General features: G+C 36.6%; 2 protein-coding genes across 2 annotated transcripts; one reads left to right on the forward strand and one right to left on the reverse strand.

The window, feature by feature from the left end:
* Window positions 1-137: 137 nt before the first annotated feature.
* On the forward strand, window positions 138-5,651 carry LOC146146752 (alpha-(1,6)-fucosyltransferase-like). Its single transcript, XM_083387046.1, has 6 exons — window positions 138-182; window positions 1,466-1,712; window positions 2,272-2,527; window positions 3,433-3,609; window positions 4,686-4,836; window positions 5,322-5,651. Exons 1-6 carry the CDS (start codon window positions 138-140, stop codon window positions 5,649-5,651), a joined length of 1,206 nt encoding a protein of 401 aa, XP_083243172.1.
* Window positions 5,652-8,117: 2,466 nt separating this feature from the next.
* Window positions 8,118-14,841, reverse strand: LOC146146753 (serine/threonine-protein kinase Chk1-like). Its single transcript, XM_083387050.1, has 9 exons — window positions 14,683-14,841; window positions 14,154-14,349; window positions 13,489-13,614; window positions 13,158-13,292; window positions 12,032-12,209; window positions 11,055-11,163; window positions 10,492-10,587; window positions 9,773-9,936; window positions 8,118-8,382 (listed from the first exon to the last, which is right to left on the reverse strand). The coding sequence occupies exons 1-9, from the start codon at window positions 14,839-14,841 to the stop codon at window positions 8,118-8,120; spliced, it is 1,428 nt and encodes a 475-aa protein (XP_083243176.1).
* Window positions 14,842-20,396: the final 5,555 nt, after the last annotated feature.

The following is a 20,396-nucleotide window of genomic DNA, read 5'->3' on the forward strand; positions in this document are numbered from 1 at the left end:
AGTAACTGGGTCGCCAAATCTCCGCTTTTTAAAACTAACACTGCTTTAGTAAGTCATCGCTGTACAATTTTAACACTCCGATTTTCAAACCGATTTTCGTTCGAAACAAATTAGAGAAGGGTTTCTGATTTTCAGAAATGAAAACCAGCTTCAAACTTCCGGGCAAACTGCGTTATAAATGGGTTGGTGTTGCCACACTTTTGTTGTGTATGCCTACACTTTACCGATTCTTAAGGTTAAACTTCGAGCCAAACGTCTTAAGGTCCGCGCTCAGAGTTCAAACTTCGGGAAAAATTAGAAGTGGTCCAAGTTTGAGCAAGTTGCAGGGACTTCACAACTTGGTTCAAAACAGCATCAGTCGATTACAGGCAGGTTCTGTTGTTTTAATTAAAGCGAATACGAAAAGTTGCAGTATATTTGGCAGTCGTACTTAATTTTTTTAACTTAGTCCCCCAGTCAAGGTAAATGACTTAAGTCTCAGTAAAGTGATTTGTAAATAACGTATCTCAATTTTTGTGAGTATCCCACATAACGAGTCCCAGTCCAACTCATCACCCAATCAAGTCATAATTGGAGTCAGCTTCAAGTCAAGTTCTTTCCATAAAAATAAATCGTTACACAATTAATTGTTTTATTACGAGCAAAAACTGGAATAAAAAATAACAAAAACGCAATATACAGAAAGCAAAATCTTTACCTAAAAAAATTAGGATAAATTTTATGATTCCAAGCCACGCATTGTGAGTTCGTGAGCGGCTTAGTTATATAGGAGGCATTGCTGAATATCAACGTTATTCAGTTACGTAAATGGGTAAAATACAGGATGCAGAGTCGGAGTCGGACTGGGGGGATTTTCAATTGACACCTGAGCCCTGCTGAAAGCCCACAAGTGCTCGAAAGTTGGTGTACCGGAACAGCAAATTATTATCCACAAATAAATCATGTAAAGCCAAAAAACATTGATGCCAACCATTTAAAGCGATTAAAACAGGATATTTGTTTTGGAGCATAATGGTTGGAGGTTACAGAAGTAGATAGCATTTTACATGTTTTGAATAAGTCTTAAGATAATGGCTGGAAGTTTTAGGTAGACGTAAACTGAATATCAAAGAACGTTTACATGTTCCATGTTGAAAATGAATAAAGACCTATTCGAAACGTTGCTACCTACTTCTGTACGGAATTTGATATTCCTATTAGTTTATTTGTTGCTTTAACACAGAACCCCGTAAGACTGCCGCAGTGCTCGAAAAGTGGTTTGTAATCTTGCCCAGGATTGAAAAATGTTAACAGCATAAACAGTTTTACCTTAACGTTTCATAGCATTTTAAATCGCTCATTAGTTTCTCCTACTTTACAGAAATAAGTTGGTTTGCAACCTTGCCAAGGATTAAAAAAAGAAAACAGTTTTAACTTAACGTTTCAGAGCAAAACGAATCACCCATTTGTTTATTCTGCTTTGCAGAACCCGTCAGACTGCCGCAGTGCTCGAAAGTTGGTTTGCAATCTTGCCCAGGATTGTGGCCACGCGTGCCAGATCCACCAAATCGGGGTCTGTCTCTTTCTTGGCCTCGGCACCAACCGGACCGTTCAGGTCAGCGTGGCCATACGGGAGTTCCCCAAACACCTTTATGATGTCACCTACCTGCCCCTGAGCGCGACGTGTGGTGACGTCACGGAAAGGGATTACTACAACTCGGTGACGATCAAAGGTGATGACGTAGGCTAAAGACGGAGTTGTTGAGCGATTTGTAGTTTTTTGTTTTACTATGATTGTAGGAAAATTGGAATAAATTTGTTTTCTTTTTTCAGAGATTGCGTTTAATTTTTTAAACCGGTATTTTCTATTAATTGCATTTTCCATTGTATTTAAATTATGCACTCTGCAAATTATAAAAAGCAACCCTCAATTGGTTGAGCTGCAGCTAGACGCATGAAACGGGAAAAAAATTGGTATTTCTGTATTAAAAAACTTTGCACCTAACTATAAGTTTTTTATTCACTTGACTTGACTCTTTGACAAATGACTTTACTTGGACTTAAGTGTTTTCGAATTCATTACAGAAGTTTTTGCAAAATATTCTTAGTTTTACCCGATTTCTGCTAGTAGGCCTAAACAGTTTACTTGCTATTTTACGAAATTCTTGTTTTCTAATTAAAATATCGCAAAGATAAGTTTACCAATTTAAATAATTTTACAATTTATTTTAATGCAAATGACTTTAATTGTGTCAACGAATTAACGTTGACCAAGAAATTTTATTTTGTTAGGAAATGGAACCCACGAAATCACCAGCAATGTTCGAGTGGTTAAGTTGACAATTAGGGGGGCATTTCTGCCTTTTACGCGCTTTACTCCCTTCACAATACCCCGGGAACTTAAGGAAGCTATCCAGGGTTTGCACAATCGCCCCAACTTTTGGTGGATTGGCGAGGTTTTGGCTTATGTTACTCGACTGCAGCCTAAAGTGAAAGATAAAATAAAGAGAACGAAGAGAAAACTGAACTTCAAACATCCAATTGTGGGGTAAGTGTCGTAGTGGAGTTCAAAGTTGCTGAAAAACAACTAAAGTCCAAGTTTTTATTTTAGTGAATGGTCGATATTGCATTTAAAAAGATACGCATTCTTCACTCAAATGACTTAAGTCAAGTCATTATTTAATTCCGTTGTGGGTTGTGTCTTGTCTATAGCTGAAGTTAAGGAGTTTGATGGAGCACTATAATTCCTGTTTTACTTGCTTGCCACAAATTGCCTAGATTAAGATTTTTGGAGGTTTCATAGTTTTTACCAAAGTGATTGTCTACCTAGTGCCTAGTTTTTACCTAATTTAGAAAAATAGTTAAATGTTTTGAACAACTTTTTTGAGCAAACTTAAATAGGGGCAGGTAAAACATTGCCTTTTTTTAATTTTTTTTATGCCGTATGTTCTTTCACTTGTCCTTTGCTTTAGATTCTCTATGAATCCCGATAGATAGTCAATGAAAGATGCACATGTATGTGTACAACAACTTTGATCTAGCCCTTCTGAAGTCGAGTTATGATCAACGATAACGCCTTACGTATTATAGTACACCATATGTGCATGTAACTTTCATGGGATGGTTTGGTGCTGTACATCTCCTTGAATATGCATATACTTACAGAACACAAAGCATTGGCGTATGCCGTATAGTTTGTTTCTCGGCTTCCTCCGCCCTGTAGGCTACCTGTGTAGCTCAGTTTGTAGACTGACGGCCCCGGTATGACCGGAGGTCGTGAGTTCGAACCTCACTACAGGCTAGTTGTTTTTCTAGCCCGCATTGCCTACGTATTGTTTGTCTGATTCGGTTTTAATCTGTCAAAGTCTTCCGGTAAATACTAAAAGATTGATTTTTCATAAAAAAGCAGTTTATAATGCACAATTAGAAATAGTCAACTTCAGTATTGTACAGCGTCCACGTGCGAAGAACTGACAAACTTTTAGAGGAAGCAAATTTCCATGAGTTGAGCGAATACATGAAATTTGTGGACAAGTGGTACGAGAGACGATACCCTGACGACAAGGATATAATAAAACGGGTCTACCTGGTTTCGGATGAGCCGAGCGTTTACAAGCAAGCGCTAGAAAGGTAACTGGTAAAATTTTAGGGAAGAGGCCAATAAAAATTCGACAATTTTAAGACACGGCACGGCTATAGGTATATACTATATTATTATCAGTTTTCCAAAGAATAGTATACGGCACTGGTCTAGAATCCTATGGTATTTTTTATACTGGGGTTTCTATTTCTATTGCTTACATTATTTGGATTACGGAGCTGGTTAGCTTTTGGGTTTGGTAGGTTAGCTTTTGGGTTTAAGTGGTAGTGTTATTATTGTGTTTATTCTCTTATATTTATTTATTTCTTGCAATTCAAATTTTGACAAACCGAAAAAGTGGTGGGACTCTAGAGTCTAGACCAGGGATGTCCAACCTTTTAGTAGAATGGGCCGCATTGCCACTTTAAAAATTTCGATGGGCCGCAAAACCTCTCAAATTAAAGGGGTGACGTCATAAGTTACGTCATATCGTGAAGTCATAAAACAACTTAACTTATAAACACCCGCTCTTGAGTGAACTTATGCGCGAATATGCAAGTAATCTCGACCTTATTTATTATTTTTATTATGGCAAAGCGCGAAAATTTGTGTTTTTACATGTTTCGGCTGATACATTTCCTTAAAACGGTCCGGAAAAATACACATTTAGAAAAACACACATCTTGCTTAGCAATGATGGGTGCACAAAGTCGATGGATGTTGAAATGCGACATTAGACTCGATTATAGTCTCAGAAAAAACATAAGATTAGGCCTACATCAAATACTGCGCCTTTTACACGTTTGATGATAGTCGAAACAATTGTTTCCAATAATGGCTACCAAAAGTGACAATAAGTGGTGGGCCGCACGTAAACATCAGGCGGGCCGCAGGTTGGACATCCCTGGTCTAGACTGAGCATCGCCAAACTATGTTTTTGTTAATTCTAAATGCGTCAGGACACTTAATAAAAACGCAGGGTAATTTTAATTGCACATGCGAATTCCTTTCAGAAGTCAAACAAAAGAAAATTGTAAGTAGTTAAAAATGTAGTTTAAAGCCCCAAGAAATTGTAATTCGCAACTAAAATGACATTTATCGAAATTCTCAAGAATGGTATATTTAGGTATCCGTCCTATGAGTTTATAATGCAACCGCACAATACCGCCTTCGCATTGGGCGACCATCGGCTAAAAGCCAAAGGTTTCAGAGGAATTGTGGAAGAAATAGCACTTCTGAGTGACTGCGACCACCTGGTTTGCACTTTCAGTTCGAACGTAAGATAAGAGATTTGTAGGTATAGCATAATTGGTAAACTGTAATGTATAGGTTAAATCTACTGTTAGTACAGGCTATATATATAATAAAATAGTCTACTGGTGTATGTGTACACGAAAACTGCAGCCATGAAAAAGTATGCTAGCCTAAAATGTAATAACTTAAGCGTATATAGGCGGTTGGATCAGAAAAATTAAAAAACGGGTTGACCTAACTAGGCCTACTGCTTTGCAAAACGCCTATACCTAACTAGGCCTACTGAAGTTGACATAAGAAAAGTTTTTATGGTTATTTTTTGTGTTTAAATATAACGCAACATTTATGCAGGCTAGGTGCCTTATACGTACTGCAAATTCAATGTTGTGTCTTGGGGGAGAATGAAACATTTTTCAGTCAGGAAGTCGCACGGTTACGCCATAACGTAACGTCACAAATTCACGGCACAATTTCTACAAAAGTTGCATTTTTACCATTGCTTTCACAGGTTGGTCGCCTCGCCTTTGAGCTGATGCTTTCCAAATCGGACAGGAGTGACGTAAAGGCCGATTCTCTCGACTTCGACTACTTTTACTTCGCAAACCGCCGTTACCAGGAAGCCATATCCCATCACAGGCCTTACACGCGCATTGAGGGGGACCTGGCATTAAGGAGGGGAGACAAGGTGGAGATTTACGGCAAGAGGGGGGCCTGTGGTTCCGGGCGCTGTTTCGGCAGGAACGTTGGGCGGGGAAGCACCGGACGGTACCCGGCCAGTAAGGTACGCGAATACGCGTTGCCTGTGACGTACGCCGGTTTCTCGCTGTTCAAGGACTAGTGTAGTAAATTCAAACCGTTCAATTACACTGCAGGAGAACTTTTTTCACCGCTGACCCCTAGAATTTATTTTTGCTTTGCCTGGACCACAGTAAACAATAACAATTTCAAAAATGACGTCACAGTACAAATAGACTTTAGAAATCTGCAGTTTTCGGTCTACAAAATGGAGTCTAAATACATTTAGTGCAAAAACGTTTTATTTTTGCTTAAACTATTTTCTTAGAAAAATTGATTACTTCTTGAATATACACTAATATTTTAATTTATCCTTTACGGACCCCCTAAAACTAGTTCACGAACCCGAGTTTAGGAACCCCTGAATTACAGAAAAGTTACGTTTTGAACATATGGTTTTGTAGACGAGAAATATATATTTGCCACCGTAAAATCAAGATGGAAGTAGCATGTTGTTGAAAGCCGCTAGGCTACTCCTCAACACACTTTGTATCTTTAAGGAATTTAGTTACTTTGGATTGGTGATTTAGCTATTTTTTAGCAAATTGATTTGATTAATTAAGATGAAAAATAGTGCGGTTGCCGGCAAATCTTGGCCGAATACATATATTAAAGCAGAGTTTCTCAACCTATGGGTCGCGACCCAAACTTCGGTCGGCGTTTGATTTGGTTGGGTCGCCACCTGCAGTAGTTTATATGGTTAGATTTATTGAGATTGGGTCTGGACAAGGTTTTCTCAAAAATTGCGGAATGTGACGCAGTGTTGCAAACAAGCCATTTTTGATATAACTTCAGTCCCATTTTTGACACGTTCGATGTTTATCTAACATGCCTGGTTTCAAACTAAAATGCTATCGTTTGTTAGATTTTACATTAAAATACCATTTTAAGCGAAATAAATTAAATACGCCAAATAGTACGAAAGGAGCAACATTTTGATTGTTCAGCTTTATGAAAAAAATGCATGAGTAGCATCAAAACGTCCAGTAATAGGGAAAAGGGGGAAAGAGTACAATAAAACAACAGAGAAATGGAACGAAATGCAATCGCGTTGGCAGGGTTAATCGACGTGATACACACACAATACCATATTAACACTAAATAAACAGTTGGAATTGGCGGCCTTTTCGGTTTCTGAATTTCAAACATAATTGTCAACAAGGAAGCACAGAATAATTTAAGCTAGGACGCGAGAAATATTACGGACGGTAGAGGCCATTGCGCCACCATGCGGAAATACCAGCAGCGCAAAAAATAACTTGGCAGAAAATGTAGAAAGCGAGTTAAAGCGATGTGATGTACTTGGATTGCAAAAAGTTCGCTTACGTTTGGGCGGCTTTGGGAGTTTTCGTGGACAATTTTAAAAGTAACCTAGAAAAATAGCTAGAACAAATATATAAGGCAAAAAAATGAGACGTAAATCGGCGCAAAACACGTATTGTAACTTCAGTTTATTCCGCATATTTTTAAACTCAACGTAGCGAAACGTTAACAGAACTTAGCTTTAAATTTCAGTGTAAAACCCTTAAGTATCTATGTTTAACAACAAATTTTCATAATTTTGGGCGATGAAAATGTGTAAAGTATGTAAAAAAGCAAAAATCGATAGAGCAAATGTTTTTATGATTGAAATCGCCCGATAATGTTGTATTCCGCAAAAACGCATTAACTGTGTAGTAAAAGCACGTTAATGCAAGTTCATTTATTAAATATATTAAATTAACATGATGATGGTTTATTAGTATAAATTTCCAAGCTACATTACACATAGTTTGCCAAAGTTTATTTTGATAAACAAACCACCAAAAGGGGTGTGCATCCTTTTATATTTATGTTTTATCTATGCGTATGCGGATAAGGCTGTTTTTTTCATGCATCGTCCACTAGATTTCAGCTTATTCGTATTTCCAACGATAATAAGTTAATAAAGTTGTACACAGAAATTTTAGCTTCGGTTGTGAAAAAGTTGGGCGAATTCTGAACTTAACTAAAAAGCAAGCAACCTAAATCCATTCTCCAGGTGTTGGCTAAGTTAAGCAAACGCCAATTTTAAAGCCACAGAAGTTGCGAGGCCATTTACCGAACCAGTGAGCGACAACATATTGAACAAAAACACCGATGTTACCGGTAGATTTACAAAAGAAGCTTGAAAAGTCGAATGTGCGAATAGCACGTTTTATTTAAATAGGCCAAAAAATACTCTTTAGAGAATTCGTGCCGAAAGCCGAAAACTAAATAACGCAGGCCACATTTTTTGTTAGGTGGGCCACCGGTAGCACACCCCTGATTTAGACCATGAGACCTCGACTGTGACGTAACATGACGTGTGACGTAAACATGAACTAAAGGGGCCGCAAAGTGTTGAGAGCTCATGACAAAGGCACCACTTGTGAAAGGTTAAGAACCACTGTTTTAGCAAAAAACAAAGTATTTATGCGGCTAGAAACTCGGAGTTCGCGATAGAGTCAAGCAAAGGGGTCGCAACCCCCTAACTATGACGTCACACAGCTCAAAGCAGAGGACTTTTGATGACGAAATCAAGGCGACTGACCAGACCCTCGTAACGCCGTTTGAACTCGAGTCCGTCTCCTTTCGAAAGGCGGACGTTGACCAGGGTCTGTAGGGACGCCCCCTGGTTCACCTGACCCCCCTCGGAACCCTGGGCCAGCTCGGCCAGACCCGGGTACACGAAGACCTTGAATGCGAGCTTACGAAGTCGCCGGTCGGTCGTGGTCACTGTCAGCTCACCGCTGGTCACTTGCTTCACCGTGTATCTAGGGACCAAATAAAAATAGTGTTAAAAATAAATATAGTTTCTGATGACTTTTGAATAGATGTTGGATAAACAATATAATTTCTGGGTAGGGTGAATGACAGTGTAGTTAGAACGAAATATATTAAATTTTGTACAACGAAAATGAGATTACACTAAGACAAAATAAAATTCCTTTTGTAGAAAAGCATTTTTCAGGTAAGGTGATTGACATTGTCCCTAAGGGCGTAATAAAAATAATAAATAGGATAAACAAAATAATAATTGGTACACAAGGAAAACTACCTTGTACCATTACACAAAAATTTTAGCTTCGCCATCGTCAATTTTTACTGTTATCCGGGCCTTTAGGAAAAAAGTTGGGGGATCCTGAACTGGAGAAATAGTTACATTTTTCCGATTTTCGTTCACGCAAGGGTTAAAACAACATTCTTATGTATAAAGAAAAGCAAAGCCTATAGACTACTAAAAATAATATACAACAAAAAAAAAACAGTTTTTGCAACTTTAAGTTTGACGAAGAACATAAAAAAATCCCCTTTAGCCCAGTGGTTCTCAACCTTTTTTTATCTTACGGACCGGTAAAATTTCAAAACAAATCTTGCGGACCGGTGGACCTTCAAAAATCAAAATCAACCAAAAATGCAAATATGACAAAAGTATGCAACTTAAAAGCAAAGAATGGAAACTTAAATTCAATGAGCAATTTGCTGCTGTCTCTTTGATATCATACGTGTTATACGTGGTTCTATTAAAGTTTTTCACATACAACTGGTCCTAAAATTTAAGACTTATCTTAAACGAGCTGTAGCCTACTTTTAAACAGTTGGGCACAACACTTGCATTGTGTCGTACGATAAAGTCCAAAGTAAACCATTAACTCTATGTTACGTCACAATGTTGCAAATTACGAAGCTGGCGAAGTTTTAAATTTGATGGACAAGCCTTCAGCATCTTGCATTTTGTAGTTGAGATTTAAGATTGTAATATATTTGGCGGACCGGCAGGAAAGTTGACGCGGACCGGCATCGGTCCGCGGACCGGCGGTTGAGAACCACTGCTTTAGCCGATCAACGCTGAAGTAAGTTTTAGCCCACTAACCTTTTGAGGAGCTTTTGGTCGATTAAGTTTTAAACCACGCCTTGCGGACTCGTAGGGGATTGTGCCCTTACCCGAGGCGGTTTGGTCTTTACAGATTTGAATTTGGAGATTTGTTATTACAATACTATAGTTATTTGAAGTCAGAAGAAATGCGGAAAATAGAATAAAAACGACTTTATAAAACCAAACCAAAAATCCCCCCATTTAAAAAAAAATCTATCGCAAACCGTCTCGCCGTTTTAAAGTTAGGGAAATTACAAACAGGGCAAAATACAGGAAAAGCGACTCACTCTAGCTTCCTGCAAACTTGACAAATCCTCGCAGCAGTTTCGCTCGAACTCTTGTTGCTCCAGAAGCGAGTCATCCTCTTCACTAACCGCTGGAGGGCGCTCTGCGACCCGGCAGGCGTTCCAAGCCATTGAGAGCTCAAAAGCATGTTGTCGGCCTGCATCGGCTGCGAAAAAACAAAAAACATGGTTTATACAAATAATTAGGTAATTTTTAGACTGTATAAAATGTGTAAGCATGTTGTCCGTTATTTGCTTTTGTTTTAGGGGCCTAAAGTTGTTGTCTGCTTGTTTTGGCTACAAAAAAAATTATTTTCAAGCTACATTACAGAAGTGCATATTGCATAGTGTGCCTATTCGAGATTCAAGCCTATACAGTTTAAACCAGTGGTTCGCAGCCTTTTTTGTCTTACGGTACCCTGCAGGAATTATATATAGTTCGCGGCACCCTTGCTCGTATTTTTGCTCAGTGTTTAGCTGTAACATTACAATAAACGAGATTGAAAAAGCACAATAATTGTGCAAAAAGGTTGAAAAAAACTTTTTAATGTTGGCACTTTTATCGGACAAAAAATTTGTATCAAGAAGCTTACCAATAGAGCAAAAATTGGAATCCTAAAGAATTTGGAATATCTCTTGGCACCCTTGAGTGTTAAAAATGGCACCCCAGAGTGCCGCGGCACCCCGGTTGATAACCACTGGTTTAAACGCACGCCACTTACTTGAGATAGTGTGACGTGCAGGAGGTTTGAAACCGAATCCTCGCAGACAGCTGAAGGGTTGAAAGAAACGCCGGGCTCCGGTTGGGACAACGAGGTCTAAAAGTAATAAGTGGTAACGACTTAGCCACTGTAATGGAAAGGGCCTTTCAATTACTATTGTAAAAAGAACGCAAACTGCACAACTGAGTTATTTTTTAAAATGAGTAATGTAATGCCAGTTTTTACTGCTTCAATTATCAAAAAAAAATGTTGCCAAAAATGTTTAGCTCTGATTTTTTTTACGAAACCAATCTTGGTTAATAGCCGTATTTGTTTGGATTAAAACTGAAAACATGTAAGCACTGTTTGGCAAATTTGTATTTCACTGTTGACTGTTGATTTCGTACAGCCGTGCTTCGTCAGTTTAAATTTAGAGTAAGATCACAATGCTATCTCATGCGAAATGAAGATAACTACACACGTAAACGGTGTATGCGTATGAATTGCCGCGACTGATTCGCTAATTTAAAATAAAAGACAATAATATTAATCAGAACAAAATTGTGCGTTAAATATCGCCATACCTCGTCCGATATGCTGGTCATATGTCCGTTAGCCATCACACGTTTTGTGAGTGGGGAACCAATGGGTGAAGATAGGCGGCGTTTCTGGCGAAGCTGAAGCTTAAACCAACTGAAAAAATAAAATGAAAGCGGTCGCTAAAAATGTGGTTTACAAAAATTGACCGCTTTAAATCACGACCAAAGAGTTGTTTTATCTGAAATACCAAAAAGTGTTTTTGTTTAGCATAGGGGAAATATGAAACGACCCTAAAAGGTTTAAACCCAAAATATTGTTTTTAGTATAGTCCAAAGTTTTATCATAGAGGGCCAGATGACTGTAAGGATTAAGGGCGCTGGTCTCGAATCTTACCACATTTTCGTTCGGGGGTTATATTGCCAACATTATTTGGGTTAGGGTCCGATTAAGCGTTTGGGTGGGTCAAGTATATAATATTATAATATTTATTCTCCAAATTTTTTTCTTCCGTGCAATTTCAATTTTGACAACTTATTTCGTTACCTTTAAAAACGTGGTAGGATTCTAGACCAATGCTTAAGATTGCAGGCCGGATATAACATTTTACGTTTTAACTTGATTTAACGTTAATCAAAGGAAATATAAATAACTCTATTACGAAAACTGTTGTGCGGCTTTTTTAAATTGTTGTTCAGTTTAAAATTTCATAAAAATTTAGTTTAGAATTGTATCCAAAAAACATTTCCACGGTACTTTATCTTTATTACGGGAATATATCGCTCTGTGGCAGGATCGGCCCGCGGGCTGTAATTTGGCGAGTCCTGGTGTACACCTAGGAGTTTTACAGAAATATTTTGAATTACAGAAGTAAATTAAATAGTCAGAAAAAAGAAAACAAACACAATGTGAACTAATCGGCTGGTACTGCAATTAAAACTGGTGAAATTCTCTTACTTCGTCTTAAAGAAGAAAGTTTTATAAAGGCCGATATAATACAAAAAAAAAGCACATGTGATTTTACCGATCTTGTCGAATCAACTTGATTGTGCTTCTTTTTTCCGGCTTTTCATCTAGTATTTTCCGCAGCAAACCAAGAGCAAGCGTGCCAATCTTCTTCCAGGGCGAATACTGGATCTTGTGATCCAACCAGGAGCAATATTCACTGCAAGTCATGCAAGGTTCATCCCATGGAAGCTCCCCTGAACATACAGACAGAGTGACAGAGTGTTTACATAAAAATACATAAATTTTACTCAATTTTTAAATAACAATCAGCATATAAATCAGGTAAGGATTTCTTAATAGACCAATTATTTACAAAAACTAGGATTTGACTATAAAATCTAACTTAGGCCTGAACACACGAGACATTCTGTTTTGCCAACAACTTGACTTGGAAATACCATTTCAAAAAAAATGGTTTCCAACATTTTAAACATAATAATAATAATCTCATAGCAGTTATTAAAATTATCCTTGATTTACTAAATAAGGTACTCAGGTGGCACCATATCACTATATCAACACAAATTGTATTGAATTCTCGAAAAGCTTTCTCACAACCGTGCTGCATCAGGTAAAAGTAGATATCAAAATTCAAAATTATTTCTACTAAGACCTGATAAAGCACGGTTTGGGAGAGCTTGTCAAGATTTTAATACATTTTGTCTTTATATAGTGTCGCCTGATTACTCTATTTAAAATTAGAAAAATGAGGGTATTTACTAAAATTTATTTACTAAGAAAACCCTCCTAAACAGACATTCGGTTTTTTGTTTTAATTTGTAAAATATAAACAGAAAAATCAGATAAAACACACTCAGTGTGACCATGTCTTTTATCGTTTAAATGGATTTGCTTAGTAAAATAACCTTGAGACAAAGCTAAAAATCAATCAATCATGACAACTTGTTTTTTACTTGGTGCACAAATAATGCAATAGAGGGAAATTAATGACCAGTACACATAGGTTTTTTAACAAGCGTGGGGTTGACATGATACAGCAAGGAGCTTATCTAGACACCAAAAAAAACTAGACACTCAAGTATGCCTGGCAAGTGAAAATGGAAACATTATATTGATTTAAAAAAACAAAAAATAATTGAAAAAAAAACATTACAAAGTATTGTTATAAATGAACAATCAACCTGCTAGCATGGCGACCAGAACAATAGCACACGACCAAATATCAGACGGTTCCGCTTTATACGGCTGTCGTTGCAGTACTTCTGGTGCCACATAAGGGGGAGTCCCACAGAACTTGTTAATCTTTCGTTCACTCCCTTATTCAAATAAAATAACAGAAATATACTGAACCTGAAATTCTACTATGAGTCTTTCAAAGATCTATTACAGTAATGAGTTTTATCCTTTTACAGTATTTTACATAGAATAGAAATCAGTTAGATTACTCTCCAACCTTTATAGACTGAAAATACCTTGGTACTAATTTACACAAATAAATACAATCATTTTTACCTTTGTGTCTAAATATGGTGGCGAACCCAAAATCGACAATTTTTAGAACGTCATTTTTGTCGAGAAGTAAGTTTTCAGGCTTTATGTCGCGGTGTGTGATTCCAAGTGAATGCAGATAGTCCACGCCTAAAGTAATTTGTGTTGAAGAAAAATCACTTTATACACAAACCTTTATATGCATATAAATGTATATTTGTAACTACGATCAACAATTTTAAAAAGTCACAACTGGTACAAACTTTGATTCATAAGAACATGGAGTTGCTTTAATAAACTACCTAAATAAGTCATTAGTCCTCGCCTTTTATGAAAAGACTGACATTTCATCAAACAAGTTTTCGGTATGTGAGTAGCTTAGTAACTAAACCAAAAAAAGTATTAATAGAAGTTTTCAAGATTTCCAGTTCTTATGATTACAAAGATGTTTTATTTTGTTTCAAACTATTTAAGTATGTAGTATTTAAAAAAAGGATTGTTTTAAATACAACGTACAACAAATTATTAAATTTGCAAACGGTTTAAGGCAACATTCATTAATTATTATACCGTGGTTCATGGTTTAAAAAAATGAACATTATTTTTATTACTGGTTAATTCTTGCCTAAACATGAAATATTAGTACAAAAACTCATTGAGGTCGACTTGAGTTTTCCGTTATATCTCACCTTCGATTAACTGTCGGAAAAAATTTTGGGCCAAATGTTGTGGCATTCCAACGTCAGGTTCGATCCGGTCGAACAATTCGCCCCCGCTTGCGTAAGCCAAAAAGATGTATTGGTGGTCGGCTTCCTTGCGAGTTCCGAAGAACTTGACCACATTCTCGTGATGCAACATTTTGTGAATCGCCACTTCTTTCTTGATCTAAAAGAGTTGTGAAAAAATTGATTGCCTACACTTTAAAAACTTAAAAAAATATATTATTAGTTAAACAAAATATGTAATTTGATAACAAGTTCTTTCCTTATAAATAAATGTTTGCATTTAATCAAAATATATGTTTTAAACAATTCCTGAATTTTTCTGTCAAATTAACAATTTTTTTAGTTTTCGTAAAATTATAACAACTCTTTTCAAATAGTGTCCCAATTTTTGTTGGGTTATTTAGACCATGTAACAAAAACTAGACATAAACATTATACGAAGTTGATATATATTAAACAATTTTTTTACATAATTTTTAAATGACAAAATTACCAAATCATACGAGTTCTTGGCCTTCTTTAGTTCAATAATCTTGACGGCAACTGCCTCATTCATCTGCGCGTTTACGGCCAGTTTTACTTCGCCATAAGTACCCTCTCCCAAGGTTTGGACAAAGTTCCATCCTTCAACAAAGGGGACGGCCGAAAGCATTGTCGAACAGCGTCAACTAAACCACTAGGGTCTCAACAACTTTTTTTAAGAGCCACAATAACTTTTTAATGCTAAAGCTCTGCCCTCTAAAATCAAATTGATAATTATAATTATATAGCGTTATAAAAATATAAAATTTTAATTTAAAAAAAGCAGTTACAAATTTGGTGCCCCTTCAGTTATGCACTTCGAAATTAACCAAAAAAGGGGTCTACAAATACTGCATACCACAACGCACATTATTTGGGTTAGGTTGTTTAATAACCCACCCTAAATATAACGCTAACCCGCACACTAACCCAAATAATGTGCGTAGTGGTATGCTGTACTTTTTTGTTTTGTTTTTTGCATAACTTTCCACGTTCAAAAGTGAAGGAGCGCCCATAAGTTAAGCCACAGCAATATTTAAAGTCAGAGGACAGCGGAAAAAATCATTCTTAGTTTTGGAAGCATGTGTATCATTTTTGGTAAAGGAATTGAGATGGCTTTGTAGTTTTTAATGCCAATCAGTTGAATCGAAATTTTATTTTACAAGAAAATTATGCTACAATTAATCATTTTTTAAAAGGTTGTTTAAGCGTTTATAAAGGTTTTAAAAAAAATACTTATTTGTTTCTCACAAAATTGATTTATACATATTGCTTTAGCGTTTTTAAAATACATCATTTACGTTATTTGGCATTTCATGGCACTTACGCCGATATTTTGGGAGTGCAATGTTTTCTAGTAGTGTGCTGTCAATGAAATTTTCAGGTGTGTGCAATCAATGTTTTACGCAAATCTGAGGTTCGGAATCCTACCACAACTCAACTATTTTCGAAATTGAGATGTGCAATTTACTAATTTCAGGAATGCACACAAATATATGTAAAAAACAGTGTGCACCTGCCACAGAATGCAGACTGACTATTGTAGATCAAGCCTTTAAAAGTAAGACAATACATGTCATACGCATTCTAATTTAATCAAAATCAAACAAATGTTTCTTCCCTAATAAATTTATCTATTCTACTAAGAACTGTATAACCGAAATTAGTCTAACACAAATAAATAGATGTTTATCAAACGTGTTAAAATGCCGTAAATCAACTTTTCGTATGCTCTTTATGAATTTACTATCTATGTGGAATTTCCCGCCAAATGACCACAATACGAAACGCTCTTTTCCGCAACCTGGCGGCAATTTTTTTTTTTAAACCAACTTACGTTATTGATAACATATGGCATGTCTCTAAAAAGGACTTTGAAATCTGTACACCAGTGATTTTTAAACAGAAATTCATTACCAATAGTATCAATTTAAATTGGTATGAGAACATCATTCTTTTATTATTTAGTTTTCATTAGATCTAAACATTTTACGTTTTGCGTGGGGCTTCTAAACTCACAAAATATGATATACACTTTGCCAGATCACCTAAAACTACTTAAAAACTCAGCCTCGGACTTCAGTTATTCCCAAAGCGGTTACAAAAAATGCATATATCTGAGTAATTCTATTCAATACCTTTGACCATCTTAATTTTACACGTTTACATTCGAAATTTAAATAACCGCTAAGTAGCGTTATCGAGCAGAACAGCCAGATGTCATTCGTTGTTGGTCGAACGATGAATTTCATTATGTCAATCAGCCAAAATTGCAAGCTTGTAAAGGTCACGGCTTCGAACAAACGCAAACGACTTAAAGGTCGCTAATAAGTTATTCATAAGCCATGTCGGGTGGGTTACGTAACTGGCGGTTGTGACTAATCCCTGGAGCCCTTTGCAAAACGAGAAAGGTTCTTGATATTGTTCGAAGCTCTTATGAGTGTTTTTGTTTGAGGCGTAATATTTCAAACATATTTTGTAAATGCGCATTAGGCCAAAGGTCACTGCTACTACTTCTTTTGATGAACTATAGTTGCCTTTCAAACTAAACCTACTCTAAATTATTTTATTTATTGGTACACTAAAGAATATACCTTATTTTAGCCATAGAAGGACGAAATAGATCAGTCGTCAAACTTTGAGCTGCGCACAAATGTGGGCCTTTTGGCATTTCTAGTGGACCACTGTTTTTTATCATGTATTTTAATAGTGGGTGTTGCGAAAAGTTTTTATTTTGGTTGATTTTGCATTGCAGGTCCACCAGGCGATACACCGGCTGTTTTAATATTTCGAATCAGTTTTATTTTTTCGCGCTATGCGTGATTAGACTAGATTTCAGGTGAATTTTTCCACACGAGTTTGCTCGAAAATAACAGGTGTTGTTAAAATTACTTGTTTGTGACGTCACGATATGACATAGGTTTTTGACGTCATTCTAAACACTTCCATACCACAAAATGAAAATCCTGGAACAGCCCCTGTTTGTTGTAGTGGTTTCACATAATGAGCCTTTAATCGCTCATAAAAGAGTAATTTGGGAAACGTTTGTCGACCACTACAATAGATTAATTTTGATTCTTTCTAAACTAACCTGATGAAGCACGGTTGTGCGAAAGCGTGATAATATTTTAATACAATTTGTCACTATTTTAATACGATTTGTCGTGCCGTCTGGTTTCTGGATTATAGCTTCCTTGTATCGCTTTCTAATTGAAAAGCAATATGAAACCCTGTAGATCAACGTTGCTATTGATGAACATAAGCTGCTAACCTGGCATATTCATTATGCACATTAGCCTAGTAAGTAGTAACCACAGTTTCTGTCACCAAGCCGCCTGATCTGCGATACACGGCTCTGCCCGTGGTTGGTTTCTACCTCCAACTAATTTTTAGTGTTGTAATGACTTGAGTTGAGTCTATGACATGTCTTGTATTTAGTGCACCTAAGTTACTGTTTTCAAGTGACTTGTCTTAACGAAAGTCTTTCCGGCCAAATGACTTGACTTGCTCTTAAGTCATTTACGCAAATGACTTGACTTAAATTTAAGTGCTTAAAAAAACACATTTTAATTAAGTTGGACTGCTTACGTCTATTATTATTAAATATATCAACAATCTTTGGCGCTGGTCTAGAATCCTACAACAACGTACATTATTTGGGTTAGGGTGCGGGTTAGCGTCTTGGGTTAGGTTGGGTCAAGTATTCAGATTTATTAATATAACAGTTCTTGACCCCTACACACCCAAACGCTAACTCGCACCCTAACCCAAATATTGTGCGTTGATTTAATAATTGGTAGGATTCAAGACAAGCGCCAAAGATTGTTTATACTTGCTCTTTGTTTACAATGCGCACGCGTTTACCGATTATGCAAATTTAACATTTATATTGGATTACAATGACGTGACTTGATATTTACTTGTCATAGAAATTTATTGTAATGGAACTTGATTGACTTGCTATTTTTTGGAAATGGCGTGACTTGGACTTTATATGTTTTGCGAATGTCTTGAATCGGACTCAAGTCATTTCCAAATTAATATGTTTTATTATATTCTTTTGTATATTGTACAAAACAAAATAAACCCTTTGCTGATTTGCAGTTTAACGTCAATTTTATTTTGGTGTAAATTGATGTTAAACCTAAAAATTCAAAAACTGTTGGCGTAGTTTTCCTGTAAGCATGATAAGGATAATAAAGTACACATTTGGTGTAAACCAGTATTTCCCTGCCTTTCATGCCCCTTCAATGGCTCTCATTTATTTGTAACACCCTGATTTGAATGGTCAACAATTTAAATTATCCACCCAAATGTAACTGTATTTTAATTATTAACCAATGTTATCTTCATCTGTATGGTAATTATTCAATTCGAACGTTTAAAAAACTTAAAAATAAAATTAAATACTTACGGATAGGCTTTTAATAATTTTCCGAATTTTAAAGAACCACATACGCACATTACACATACGCCATGCACCATAGCACAGCGTAAGTGGAGTCATAAAAATAGATTTTGCGACGTGCGCTTTTTGCCGGATGCGCGACAGACAGGCTTCCTGTACGTGACCTTGAAGCCAGGTCAAGGTCACATTTGCACGAGGCACCGAACAGCGCTTGCCGCCACAAATCTGCGAGACACGACGTCGCTAGTAAATCGGTGAGACTTCCGATGGTTCAGGACCAGGGGCGGATCCAGGAAGGGGGGCACACGCGGCCATGTCACCCCCAAAACAGTATTTATGTATCCTGTATCCTAATGATGTTTCTAGTATCTCTTAGTCAATTTTAATAAAATCGTTTCTGCCTAATGGTAGCTTTTGTCCACGTGCTTCCTACAAAATGAAAGTTTTAGCAACTTAAACTATAGAAAGACGTGTTTTGACTTTGCGCGAATTGATAACATCTTTGTAAAGTAGCTTGCGTATTAAAAGTAAGACCTCTTCAACTTAAAACTTTAACAAAATAAACGCCAAACTGTGTGTGACGCCGAAACCTATAAATTGTTTTGGTTTCGCTTGAATCAGTGGTCAGCATGAAATCTTCGGAGACGTCACGAATTAACATTGTAAAACAAACAGAAACTAGCTGTTTTCAGTGCAAAAAAATGTGCAACTTGAATAGAGTTGAAATGCATCCAAAGACACGAAAAACACATTTTTTCAATTAATATATTTTCTTTTTGAAAAAAAAATATCCATATTCAACAATACACTTAGCTTTACATTAGGCTTTCAAGGGCCCTCTAAAACTAATCCACTTACCCCAAAGGGCCTATGGACCCCAGTTTAAGAACCCTGTTGAAAGAAAAATGCGACGACCGTTTTTTTAAAGGTGATTTACGAAACCGAAAGGCCTCATAAACTTTCCAAATCGTCTCTCAATATATAGCCTACTTTAATTACACCAGCGAATTTATTAGCGTTAAGCAATGCCGAGCGTCAATAACAAATATTCACAACCATATGAGCGACTATATAGGAAAAACACAATTGGCTGAACATAATTCGCAATTATATTGGCAGCTGAACTGGTATTGGCTGACCACCGACCACACCCGACCGCAAATATGTACATTTCACCAGAGAACTCCCAAAGTCAGGTGTTTTTCATTTCCTCGTTAAATGTTAAGACGATTCAACGCTTCATGTATTGTTTGCCTCTGGCCTATAAAAGAAAAGGTTACAGCGAGGATGTGGCTTTATTTCCAGATTACGCTTTCTGAGGAAAGGGAGTCTGCAGACGCTGGAAGCCACAACTGCAGGTTCTTTGTGGGTTTTGAATGTTATCACGTTTATTAAAAAGTCTAAGTGGGGAGGTTCAAGGTAGGGGGCAAGTGGTTCCTGGCTCCCCCAAAAGTATATTTTTTGCGTTTTTTTTTAACTATAAGTAAATGCAAAAAAAAAATTCGTCCTGAATTATACTTCAACATATTTTAGCCCATTTTCATAGAATCCTTTCAGCCCAAAGACCTCGTATACGTTTCATCGCACCTTTAAAAATAAACGTTTCGGCAACTTTAAAAATATAAAGACGTTTTTTTGTTTTGCTTTAATCGATTATTTATCTGTAATGTAGATGTTGTATGGAAAGTCAGACCCTTGTCCCCCTAAAATCCGCGCCATTACCATATTTTTTTTTATTAATTGTGAATGCGAAACTATCCCCCCAATTGTATTCTAAC

Source organism: Ascidiella aspersa, chromosome 4 (genome assembly GCF_963924565.1).
Source record: "Ascidiella aspersa chromosome 4, kaAscAspe10.2, whole genome shotgun sequence".
Lineage (NCBI taxonomy): Eukaryota > Metazoa > Chordata > Ascidiacea > Phlebobranchia > Ascidiidae > Ascidiella > Ascidiella aspersa.